Source organism: Condylostylus longicornis, unplaced genomic scaffold, assembly GCF_029603195.1.
Source record: "Condylostylus longicornis isolate FDR11 unplaced genomic scaffold, ASM2960319v2 ptg000048l, whole genome shotgun sequence".
NCBI classification, from domain to species: Eukaryota; Metazoa; Arthropoda; class Insecta; order Diptera; family Dolichopodidae; genus Condylostylus; species Condylostylus longicornis.
Window position 1 is genome coordinate 3,239,062 of NW_026578017.1, and position 14,017 is coordinate 3,253,078.

Here is a 14,017-nt window from a genome sequence, read left to right on the forward strand (position 1 = left end):
ACATTTTTTCAGGACAATGTGAATGTAGAGAAGGTGTTATCGGAAGACGTTGCGATTCTTGTTCAAACCCTTATGCTGAAGTTACGTTAACAGGTTGTGAAGTTGTTTATGATGCTTGTCCAAAATCATTTTCAGCAGGAATATGGTGGCCTCGAACAGATTTGGGTAAAATAGCTATCGAAAATTGTCCTTCGCCCGCTCAGGGGAAAGGTTCGCGACAATGTGATAGCAAATCAGGCAATTGGGGTGCAGCTGACATGTTTAATTGTACCTCTGAAGCATTCGTCGAATTACGCAAGCAGTTATCTCAATTAGAAAGAATGGAATTGGAACTAAATTCATTCATTTCCGTAAAAATGGCAGAAAATCTAGGTCAAGCTTGTACACTTGTTGGTGGAAAAAATTTAGACAAAAAAGATACAAGGGACAATGGCCGTAGATATAAAATGGAATCCTCATTTTTATTGAATGAAGGAAATAATATTTGGTCTGAAGAATTTGAAATTGCATATTTGTCAGACGAAATTAAATTTATTCACGATAAACTGTATGGAGCAGATCTATTAGTTACGGAGGGGCTTTTACATGAGTTAATAAACTATGAACTTATGCAGAACGGTTTGAATTTATCTCATAGTCAAGATAAATACTTTATCAAAAATTTAGTTGACAGTGCGGGAACTATATTAGATAAAAAGTATCGCCCGGAATGGAATCGGGTAATGCAATTAATAAGAAGAGGTCCAGATGATTTAATTGACGCTTTCAACAAATATATGATCACTTTAGCTCGTTCTCAGCATGATACATACACAAATCCTTTTGAAATAGTACACAACAATATGGTGTTGGGTCTAGATATTGTTACTGCTGAATCTTTATTTGGATATGAACCGGAGCAATTAAGCGAATACCATAAAGCTAAGTTCTTGAAGCCTAATCAGTTTACAACCGAAAAAGTAATTCTACCTGATACAAGCGGATTCTTACAACATTCTGCTAAACAAAAACCCGTAATTTCATTCCCGAAATATAATAATTATTTACTTGATAAAAAGAAATTTGATAAAACAAGCAAAGTACTTGTTCCATTAGACATGCTAGGTATAAGGCCTCCAGAAAAAAATACTGTCAGTCAAAGCGGCTCTAGTAATTATCGAGTAATTGTCAGTTACGCACAGTATAAAGACGTTGGGCAACTTTTTCCAGAAGCTTTTGATGACACAGTAACTCGACGCTGGGGAGTTGATATACAAATCGCTTCTCCAATATTATCACTCGCAATCTTAATCCCAGGTAAATTTAAATATTTAAAATGCCTTTACATATAATTCACAATATTTGTTTTTTTTTCTTTACTTTTACTATAGGTAGTGAAATTGAATCTTCTCAAGAAATATCTTCACCAATGAAAAAATATCCAAAGTACTCAACTGATAGCAGCGTTGAAACATTTAGCAATTCAAAAAATACAGAATCAAGAAACTCTGAGGAAAATCTGCATCATGAAGATATAAAAATTATGGCACACGACATTCAAGAAGAAAATAGTGAATTAGATGAAACCCCTGAAATAAAAGTCAGATTCAATGAGGAAGACGTTCAAATTGATGAAGATCGGGTAGAAATAGGCGGAAGTGTTGAACACGATGAGCCATCAATAGAAAATACAGATACCTCTGACGAAATAAAGAAAATTGACTCGTTAGTAATCAGAGAAAATGAATCTACATACTCTAATGAAAAACGTTTGGTCAAGCGTGAAATAAAAGATAACAACGGTTATACAGATTCGCAATATGAAAATATCAACGAAAAACGAATAATTTATAGATCGTTAGGGTCACCACATTTGTCTCAACCAATCCAGTTGCAAATGTGGCTCGATATCGATCCGTTCCGCTTTGGAGTGCGTTCAAATCCCCAATGCGTACGTTGGAACTCTTTCACAAATCAATGGACACGTTTAGGCTGTCAAACCGAAATACCGAATTATGATGAATATATATACGGCCAGCCTATCACAATCAACTGTTCTTGTACACATATTTCTAATTATGCTGTCCTGGTAGATGTTATTGATCCTGAGGACATTCCAGAACCCTCGTTATTAGTACAAATTACATCATATTCCGCGTTTATGATATCTTTACCTATGTTGGTATGCGTACTTATAGCTTTAGCATTGTTACGTGGTATGCAAACAAATTCTAATACTATACATCAAAACATTGTACTATGTGTTTTCTTTGCTGAATTACTTTTCTTCATTGGAATGCAATCAAGACGTAATCTTCTTGAAAATGAATTTCCTTGCAAATTAGTCGCAATTTGCTTACATTACTTTTGGTTAGGTATTTTTGCTTGGACAACAGTTGATTGCATTCACTTATACCGTATGTTAACTGAAATGCGGGATATAAATCACGGTCCTATGGGCTTTTATTTCGCAATGGGATATGGAGCTCCAGCTATTGTTGTTGGCTTATCTGTTGGCGTTCGAGCACATGAATATGGAAATAGTTTGTTGTAAGTATTATTCTTTTTTTACCATATACTGTATTAAGACATGGTTACAGAAATAATTCAATAGTGAAACGAACTATTGCTAGTTTGTTTAGAAATATATGTATTCTTTATTTACAAATTAAAATATTGGAACAAATATTTGCAGTTACGAATAGCAAAAACAAAAATTATCAAATACTCTACTAAAATATATAACAAAAATTCAATTTGAAAAATTTGAATAATAGCACAAAATAGGCATCCTTTTTCAAAATAAATTTTTCACAAAATAAGGATAAATTACTTTGCATATAAAACAATAAAAATACTTTGGAATTCAAAGCATCAAATCTTTCCACATATTTCAGCCACTTGTTAGAACTCTAAATCATAATAAATTATTTATATAAAGTCTATATGAAATTTTCGCATTACGACATTTTTTACCCAAAGGAGTCATTTAAGACAAGAAAAACAAAAAATAACTAATTATTTATGACTATTACGATTTTTTTTGTATTCCCCCACAATCAAGTAATGAAAGAAGTGAAACTACATAAATAAAAAAAAGATTCTACTACACATCTCTTCTTTGTTCCAAAACATAGGATACAGATTCCTCTTTTTAAATAAGTGCTGGTGTGCATTTGTACACAATTAATGTTAATATACTTAAAAGCCTTAGAAAACTCGGAAGTTTTTTTAAAAAACTTCAAAGAGTTTCAGTGAACTTTTTATGATTTATAAAATTGAAAAAATTAATAATAAAGCTTAAACTTGAGTTGTAACAAAAAAATTTTAAACAGAATGAAAACATAATTTGGTCAACAAGCATTCTATAATAGCAATGTTTTGGTACTTTTAGTCTACTTAACTCTTAAAGTTTCTTTAATTTATTTGAATATACAGGGTGATTCAGTAATCAGTGACATAACGTATACCTTAATTTAGAGCAACAAAAATGAGTAAAATTTTTGTTCAGAACTATACGAGTATGTCAAATCTAAACGGTTTCCGAGGTACAGGGATTTTAAAAAATTTTTATGAAATTCCTACTTGCCCAAGTTTTTATGCTTATAACTTCTCTTCCGAAAACGAAAGAACCTTCAAATAAACAGTTTTTGAAAGAGCTAGTATAGGGCTTGAATTTGTATCTACTTTCGGAATATCAGTCATTCGAACTTTAAAAAATCTAATTTTTTCTTTCTTTTATTTTTTTATTTTTCTCCAACCCGATAATTTCGTACGAAATTTTTTGAAACTTTGAAGCTTTTTTTTACAAAATTTTGACCTTTTCCCCCAACCTTTAATTTAAGTCATTAAATGTCACAAAATCTTGTATGATATAGCAGATAGAGGGAAAAAGCATTTCTAAGATTTTAACGGCCCTAATAAAATGTAAAAATTAAAAAAACCCTATTTTTGATGCCCTAAATAACGATATATGGTATGACACTGATTACTGAATCACCCTCCATAAACCAACTTAAATATTTTAATAGTTGTATGCATTTTATTTTATCTTGATTTTATATTGGCTTGAGCATTTACTAATCTTATTCATTCTAATTTTATTAAATAAGGCGGAAGGGCATAGAAAGGAAAGGTTTATTTTCCAATCACTTTTAATCCACTTACATTATATAAGTATTCATTATGCTCGAATACGCTTACTATTTCCCATATTGTGTATTATTCGACATACATAAGTTTTTCTTTTTTTTTGTTTTCCTTCTTCACTCCTAGGAGGAGCATATTACTAGTGCATGATATCATGCCCTAGTTTCACAGCGTCATAGAGTTAACTGGGTAGGTGAGTAGCCTGCCGTAGTTTTATTTATATTAAATATTTAAGTTTATTAATATTTACGGTTTATTTTTCTTAGTTTTTAATATCAAATATTTTAAATATTTGAAGAGGTTTGAACCCCAGACTCTTCGGTTAAAGGACCGGTGCCGTAACACTGCACCAATGGTCAAAATAAAATTAAGTTTTTTTTTTACATATACATAAATTAAATATAAAGATAACCTCTTGAAACTTTTACATTTTTCCTTTTTTAATTTTAACCTATTCTTTTTCCACAGTTGTTGGCTATCAGTTTATGAACCAGTTGTATGGTGGTTAGTTGGACCAATAGCTGGAATGTCAGTCATTAATCTATTAATTTTATTTGTGTCAGTAAAAGCAGCATTTACCTTAAAGGATCATGTCTTAGGTTTTGGCAATCTACGTACTTTATTATGGTTATCGGTTGTATCTCTACCATTGATGGGTGTAATGTGGGTATTAGCAGTTTTGGCAGCGTCTGATAACTCCCAATTTCTATGTATATTACTTTCATCCGTAGTATTACTACATGCTATATTTTGTTTGATTGGTTATTGTATAATAAACAAAAGAGTACGTGAGAATTTACATAGAACAATATTAAGATGCATGGGACGCAAAGTACCATTATTAGATTCTTCCTTAGCAGTTAGTAGCAGTTCTCACAACGTAAATGGCAGAAACGGCAATGGGAATATTAATGGAAGTAACTTTTTAGCATCAAATTACGACACAGCTAGAAGAAACATTGGTATAAGTGCATCTAGTACCACATCAAGAAGTACAGCCAAAACCAGTTCCAGTCCTTATAGGTAACATTATTATGAAACGACAAATGAAAATTCGTTCAGTATTATATTTATTAATATTTAAATTAATGAACTTCTATTTTTAGAAGCGACGGTCAGCTTAGACATACATCAACATCAACATCAAATTACAACTCTGGAAGTGAAGCTGCACATTATGGAATTAGGGGTTTCAGTGATAATAGAAAACAAAGTGGAGGTACGAAACAATTCAAAATCAAAATTTAACAAGTTGCGATCTTTAATGAGATACCAAATAATACTCTAAAAAAGTGTTTTAATTTTTCTAATAACAAATTTTTTTCTTGCCAATTTTCAATAAATATCCAAAAATTTGCAATAAGTATATGTACTTTAAAAAGTATTAATTTCAACTTACAGAAAAAAGGCGTCACAGAAAAGATTCAGATTCTGGATCTGAAACTGATGGCCGCAGCTTGGAATTAGCAAGTAGTCATTCAAGTGATGATGAAGAATCTCGTGTCGGTCGTAATAATAATAACAACAGTAACGCAAATAATACAAATACACATCGTAACACGAGTACTACGAATGCTCCCAACTATTTACCAAATATAACCGAACACGTACAAGCTACAACACCACCTGAATTAAACGTAGTTCAAAGTCCACAACTATTTCCATCAGTAAATAAACCAGTTTATGCACCACGTTGGTCAAGCCAATTACCAGAAGCCTATTTACCACAAAATATAGGAAGCGGTATTCAAACATCAAATAATCAACTAAACTCATCATCAGGAAATATTGGACGGTGGTCACAAGAAACAGGTTCTGACAACGAAATGCATTCACATAAGACTATTTCACCCAATCCACTACCAAATCCTGATTTAACGGATACATCATATTTACATCAACATCAAAATAAAATTAACATGCCACCTTCAATATTAGAAAATATTCAAAATATTCGTAATGATAATAATGGAAGTTGTTATGAATTAGAGCAAGATTTATATACAACAGACGCACATATTATTAGTAGGCGGAAAGACTATCAAGATAATTATGGACCACCGTATGAAGCAACAACATTAGGTCATTTACACCACACAACGTCAACAAATGCAACAAACACAAACATTTTAAATTCAAATACTTTGAGTGGATATAAGCCGCCTAGTCATTACGGAAGTGAAAAAGAATATATAACTAGTAACGTTAGTAATAATGGTAGTAATAAACAAGTTATTAATCATTTGAGAACATTTCATGCTGTTGACAATCCATATTTAAAAGACATTTATGATAAACAAAAGCCGGTAGAATATTTGGGAATCAAAAGTGAATCACCATATATATCTAAAGAGCGATTACATCAACAAGATATATATTCATCAAGAGAAGCACCATACTCAATAAAATCACCACCCCCTTTATATGGTGATTCAATTCATTCATTATTGAAAAATGATTTTCATCAAAACCAACAACAGCAGCAGCAACAACAAAGACATTTAGATTATCATTCAGACAGAATGTCGGAGGGATCAGATAAAAATGGTTATCATTTTCCATATACAGCTGAAGAAGATCATGTAACGATGGGTTCATTACAAAGAAATTTAAATAATCATCATCATAATAATAGTGTCGTTAATGATATAAACAATCCTGGTGTTACAACAAATGGTAGCAGAATGTCCTCCCGTCATGGATCAAGAGCATCGTCTCCACCTAGTATAAATACCACAATGCAACCGATGGCACCATTAACAAGTATAACTGATACTAGCGAGTAAGTTGTAAATTTTATAATTATTTAAGAAAGCATACAAGTCTATTAAATTTTTCAAAAATATTTCAATTTTTTAACATAATTCTTAGTTTTAAAATATTTAACACTTGTCTATATGTATAATTATATATTTTTATTCTATGAAATTTATTTAAATTAAACAAAAATAATTATTTTATATAAATATAATTTCAACATGTTAAAAAAATAAAAAATTAGGCGGTTTCGTGCTCTTTAATTATAATTTTTATGTGCTTAATTAACAAATTAACACATAAAAATTAGAAATATTGAAATGACCATAAATACAGCGGGAATGCCGGTAAATCAGTAAATAAAAGAAGAATAATAAAATCAATTAAAAATCACAAAATCAACTAATTTTATATTTTGTAAAAATTTACATTAAATTAAATAAAATTGATATAGTTTTTGTTTCTGTCTCTCATTATTTAAACATTAAAATATTGTTAAATATTAAAATATAATATAAGAACTCAACTTAAATAAATAATTCCGATAATTGCAGCATAAAAATATTGAGTCACTCTATGTTAATTTGTAAACATTAAATAAAAAGTACATTATTTTAGTTTGGTAAAAATTTATTATATAGTGATAGTGACTATATAACAAGAAATATGATATTTTCTTGCTATTGAAATCAAGGGAAATTCTTAATACATACATATACTGTCGAACACGTTCATTTGAATATGAATTTTTTGAGCATATATCCAAATAACTGTGTTCATTTGTACGTTACATGATGAAGTGTAGCAAGAATTGTTTTCAAGTTTTTTTTAAATAGTTAAAAAATTTTGCATTCACAAACTTCAATTATTAAAAACTGAACTTCTCTATTGAAAGCAATGAAGTAATTCAATATAATTTTTCAATATAAAATTTTTCCGTGAATCTTTGTATTAAATAATCATAAACATTATAATATATATACTGGTCCATATATAAAACAATATTTGCAGACCAATATTAAGCAAGTAATACAAAGAAAAATAGATATTTAATGATTAAAAATAATTATAGAATGTTTAATTAATAGATTATTAAATAATTTTTGTAACATATTGAGTTAATAATGACATTGAGCGCTATAAAATGTGTTACCACATCACGTGTTATATAAACCAATATCATTACAAATTTATTTAAGTTGAGCAAATTAAATTTTTATAAACTTAAGTGTAGTTTTTAAAAGAGCTAAATATTACATCAAATACGGTCGGAAATGTAACATTGACAGTATTCCGTATTGTAAAAAAATGCAATTTTTTACGATATATAAAGTTCTATATTATGTCATAAAAAAGTTTACCATATTATGTGTTCCGTATTGTAATGTTTTTTCAAAATGCAATGAAAAGCAAATCACAAATTCAAAAAATTCTAAATGATTTCTAAATATGAAGTTTTGGCAACAACATAAGTATTACCAGTACGGATCAGTTTTTATTCAAATTTATTGAAAATTAATCTTTGACTTTTTGCGATAAGTTTGGTGAAAAAAAAATTGACTATAAGCTTAAGATTTTAAAGAGGATTCAAAAAGAAATTTCAACCTCAAAAAAAAACGAAAATTTACATCCCGAAACTTTAAAAAAAATTTGATTTTTCTTTACAATGCAGTGTCATTGTATTTAATTTGGATTTAAACCATACCTGTCAAACATGCGGCCCAAGTAAGTAAAATTTGCGGTCCATTCGACAATTTTAAATTGTTAAGGTTTGCGACCCTAACTATATTTCTTTTCCACTGGTTTTTTCCTTTTTTCCATCGCATCAAATTTTTCAAATTCTTCCACCATCTTCATCCAAAATTAATTAAATAAAATGTATTTCATTAATAAAAATAAATAAAAGATATATTTTATAAATACACATGAATTAAATTCTACATAAGTCTTTTTATTACTTTTTTATTGATATTTTATTTCTTTATTTTTTCTAACTTTTTTGCGGCCCATAGTTCTTACCTAACTTAAAAATTGGCCTCAACATCCATTTAAGTTTGACAGGCCTGATTTAAACACAGTGTAAAGTTGGTATTAAAACTTTGTTTTTGACAACACGGAATACTGCTATTTTGTTTAAAATATTTTATATTTCTTGTGTTTCAATTTATTAGTTGCTTTTTTATTGTTTTGTTTTTCACATATTTATTAAACAATTAAAAAATATATAAACACATTAAAAATACATAATTATACTATATATTTTTAACAGATGGTCTTGGGATAGACTCAAAAAAATCTAATTTGAGTTTATTTTCTTTTCTAATTTTCTGTCTTACACCTCATAAATTAATAAAAAAAAACATTTATGGTTTAATGGAATAACTAACTCTTAAAAAACATACACAAAAAACAAAAAATCATACCAAAAATGCAAAATAAATGCAGATCGGAGGTAAATTGTAAAAAAAATTTCTATTAGTTGAAGTTTTTGATAACCGAGTGGAGCTTTTTGTTCAAAATAAAGAGTGGCTTCTTCGTCTTAATTCATTATTATTTAAGCTTTATTTTTTATTTTCAATATTTCACATTTGACTTCAATTGTTTTTTTTTTTCATTTCTTTTTATTCAGTCAGCACTATACTAACTACTATTTATAGAGTGTAATCCTTTCTGCACTATATTTTTCAAATTTTTGTTTATTATTTTTTTTTAAACACAATATACAAATTATGTTATAATGTTATTTATTTTTATACTAAAATAATTGAAAAGAAATTTTAATTTATTTTAAAAATATAAAAGCGTTTTCAAAATAAATTAATTATACTTAAATAAAAAATATATAAAAATAAATAAAAAATAATTAAGTATAATAGCACATTTTTTTATAAAAAAAGTAAAGTCAAATAATCAAAATCAATTTATTCATTACATTATGCAAGATTGCATTATGCATTTTACTAAGTATTTGGGGAAACGAAACGCTTACTTTTACTATACAAGTTGGTAAGAAAAAAAGTTACGATCAAATTACAATTTTCAAATAACAAATTACATTGACTGAAATTTGAGATTAGGAACATGAAAATCATTACTCTTTCTTTCATTATAATTATGAACAAACAATTTTTCACAATCTTTTGCCCAGTATTTGTAATAAAGTAATAAATAGACTGTTCAAAAACCAAAAAAAATTTTAAGAATTAATAAAAATAAGCAAGTAAAATGCATGTGATAACGTTGAAAAAAAAGTTTTATCAAATTTTTAATTCGGTAGACGGTAGTCATAGACATTGATTTCAATGATAAATAAATTTTTATTTTTTTTAATTATGTGTTACCTTTTATAACGGTTAACCTGTTTGTTCGAGCCTTTAAAACATGTACTTAAATACTTTATATATCTATTGAAATGAAAATAGCTACTCATAATTTATTTGACTTGTTAATTTAAAAAATTAATTTTTGAAAACGACTTAAAAAAATAATGTTTTTACATTATTTAAACTTCTTTGATTCTGGTTTTGTTTTATTAATTCGATTTTTATTTTAATTTTTTTGTTGAAATTCCTTCTTAAAATTTTAAAAAACGAAAAGTTATTCTACATTTAAGAAACAATATAACACTTATACAAATTAATAAAAAAACACACTTTTCAGTTTCCAATTATTTGGGTTCGCAGAAGAAGAAGAAGCTCTCCATGGGCTTTAACAATATGGTACAATGTTCATATAATTTTCTATTACATATAGTGACCGAAATGAAAAAAAAGTAGATTCGAACCCTAAATTCACAATTATTTATATAAAAATTATTGAATATTGAAAAAAAAATTATACTTCCTTTAAAATCGCATGTTATTTGAACTTTTTGAAAAAATTCCTTATTTAAATATTACTAAATCAATGTACAAAATCTGTAAAAAAAAATAATTGTATATTCGTATATATGTACATAATTCATAAGTTCAGGTGAAATGAAAAATTTCACTTCATTTAGGATTTACCCTAATTTTTACATTGCGTAGTTAAATTGAAAGTATATTTTGATTTATATTTGTCATAATGTACATACTATGTATAACCAATTCTTTTTATGAGATGAATGACATATATATGTAACTTAAATAACATTGAATTAGTGAATCCCTATTTTATTATGAGGAAAAAAATTTTTGTAAATAGAATCAAATTAATATTAGAATATTCTCCTGGTCTAACCAAAACTAACCAAAACTATGTTCACAGAATGTGTAAAGTATTCAAAACCAATTTGTCTACCCTTCTTCTAGTAAATTTTTCTTTCAAATTAATTATAATCGTTTTTTAATTTTTGTTTGTTTTTTTTCTGCAAAAAAATTTACTCTAAGTCTAAGTACACTTCACCAAGCATAAATACTAACACAATATAGGAATTTGAAAAGAGCTAAAAACATATACATACATATATACATATGCACACAGCCAATTGAAAATCCACATTCACTACACAAAAATTTTTTTTGCGAAAATTTGTCCTTTATTTATTATTGTGATTTTTTAAATAAAAAAGAATTAGAAAGTTTTTAGATAAGTTTTGAATTTTTCAATTAAATTTTAAGGAAACGTGCTTAAGTTTTTATGTGCTCTGACATTTAACTTCCCTGTTACATAAGAATTTTTTCTACTAAAACTTTATTTTAAATTAAATTTACTTAACTTTTATATTTAAGCATGAACTTATTTTATGTTTCAGTAAATTAACCATAGAATGCTATTTCGTTTTAATTTGTTTAAAATTTTAATATGTACCTACATATGTTTATGTAATTTATTTTGATTTAACTAACTTTTTTATTTAAATTAATTCATAAATTACAAATATGCATTTTGTTTAAACAACATGCGTATGTAGAACAATAATATTTAATTCTTATTTTGTATAATTAAATTTGTTATAAAAATTACCAAGTCACTAAATCAAACATCTATATAAACGCAGAAAAATAAAATTTCATTTTTTTATAGGGGCTTGTTCTGAGAATTAAGCGAATGTAAATAAAAAATAGAAAGAGAACGTTTTTGAAAAACAAACGCAAATTTTCTAGAGAAATACAATTATTCGTAATATTTTAAATTTTTTTTCTTAAAGATTGTAGATCTTTTGTAAAAATAAAAACGCTGAGAGGACGGAATGAACGGAGTGAACATTTTTTAGCACTTTTCCAAAAAAAATTGTAAAAAAGCTAATCATTAGCTTCATATTGTCCGTCCGTCTTTGTGTTTATTAACAAAACTTCTACACCCCTTTAAAATAGAAAGCTTAAGTTATACCCAAATAGACCTTTACCAAAAACTTATTTCTGTAAAAATCTTCGCCTTTCTACTCCCTCAAAAATTTTTAACTTCTGCAAACTCAGAAAAGTTTTCCCAGATGGCAACTTATAGTAGTCTGAAATTTAGTAACCACAGACACCAATTAATAAATTATTTCATTAGAAGAAAATTTTTTCCCTACCCTACACCTCTCTCTCTCTACCCCTCCCAACCCCCCTTCCCATCCCGTTATCACCACTCGAAATTTGTTAAATTTGAATTTAAAAAAAGACCACTAGTAAGATTCGAATTTGCTTTTAATTTACACAACTGCATTGTGTCTTTAAAATCTATAATTTACGATAGAATGTCACAATCACTTATTGACTTTCTTTCATAAATCCGCACTATCAATTAAACACAAATTTTTGTTTGTCAAGGTCGATTTCAAGATTCATGTTGTACCAAACTGTAATACAATTGAAGTAGGTTCGAATTTCCGCAATACAAAAAATGCCAAATAACAATTTTTATTATACAAAATTAAATATGTTTGTACATTATAATACAAAATGTTTTATTTTTATTTTAATATTAACCAAAATCATTTTTTTTTAATTTCTGAACTTAGTTGTATGAAATTATTTTCATTAAAAAACTTTCAATTTATCTAAGATATTAAAAAACTTAATGTAACAATTTTATTTTTAAAAACTTTAAAAACAAAAATTGTTTTTCCTCTTATTTATCACAATTTCAAAAATTTAACAGGAGGAGCATTGATATAGAAGACGATGAAACAACAGTATGATGAAAGTTGAAATCTATAGAATATTATTATTAAAATTTGGAAAAACGAAGAAGAAACCTTAATCAAATTAAATTAATTTGTAAACATACATAAATAAAACTACAAAAATAATTAAAAATTTATATTTAAAAATAACGATAAGAAAACGAAAAAATGTGTTTATGAGTGTTAACTGTGTGTAAAATAAAAAAAACTATTTATATATATATATATATAATAGGTGCTAAAGTAATATATTTGTAAATAAATATAAAATGAAAATTTAATTGTATGCATGTACATATAGCTATATTTAACGTATATACTATACTTAAAAAATTAATCTGATTATTTAAATTTAGTATAGGGCGATGCAAAAAAATTTTTATTTTTTGTTGATTTGGATAAACATATACATATACAAAAAGAATCCTTTCCGGTCTGCTTCGGGATTCCCACATGACTTTTTCGTTGCCACAATTGTTACTGTCAACAAGCAAATTTCTTTTTTATTCAAATACAATCTGGTTTAGATTTGACCAAAAATATTGGATTTGGCAATATCAAATAATTTTTAATCCAAATCACAAAAAGAATCAACAAGTTATTTTTACGGTCTGTTTTTTGCATATTTTTATGTGGCATTACATGTGTATACGTGCACATACATATAAAATCACATTAATAACGGCATTTTATATATTATCAGTGCATATTAAATACGCATAAAAAAAAAAATAATTGCCGACAATGTATTAAAAAGCAACAACGCAATGAAGGCAATTGAGAAGTTTCTTTTACGAAAGAGGCCATAAAATTTTGTTTATTACATTTTTTGTATTTTAGTATCAATCTTTTTTTTTCGTTTTATATACATAAACGTACATTTATTTTTCAATTAATTACAAACATAATGTGTAGCTAATATCTAAAATATTTTAAATGTTACATAAAACACGAAAGGCTGAAATGAGATTATACTCCCTTTACTCTTTTATCTGACTGGTAACCTTAATAGTGATATCCAGATATGTACGTGTATACTGA

At 27.1% G+C, this 14,017-nt stretch overlaps 1 protein-coding gene across 1 annotated transcript in view; it reads left to right on the forward strand.

The window, feature by feature from the left end:
- Window positions 1–13,639, forward strand: part of LOC129611258 (protocadherin-like wing polarity protein stan) — a 43,898-nt gene extending 30,259 nt beyond the window's left edge. The window contains exons 4-9 of the mRNA XM_055524318.1: window positions 13–1,296; window positions 1,371–2,529; window positions 4,597–5,151; window positions 5,238–5,347; window positions 5,530–6,910; window positions 12,952–13,639. Of these exons, the coding sequence (XP_055380293.1) occupies window positions 13–1,296; window positions 1,371–2,529; window positions 4,597–5,151; window positions 5,238–5,347; window positions 5,530–6,910; window positions 12,952–12,991 (4,529 nt within the window). The 3' untranslated portion in view covers window positions 12,992–13,639. The remainder of the gene's footprint in view (window positions 1–12; window positions 1,297–1,370; window positions 2,530–4,596; window positions 5,152–5,237; window positions 5,348–5,529; window positions 6,911–12,951) is intronic.
- Window positions 13,640–14,017: the final 378 nt, after the last annotated feature.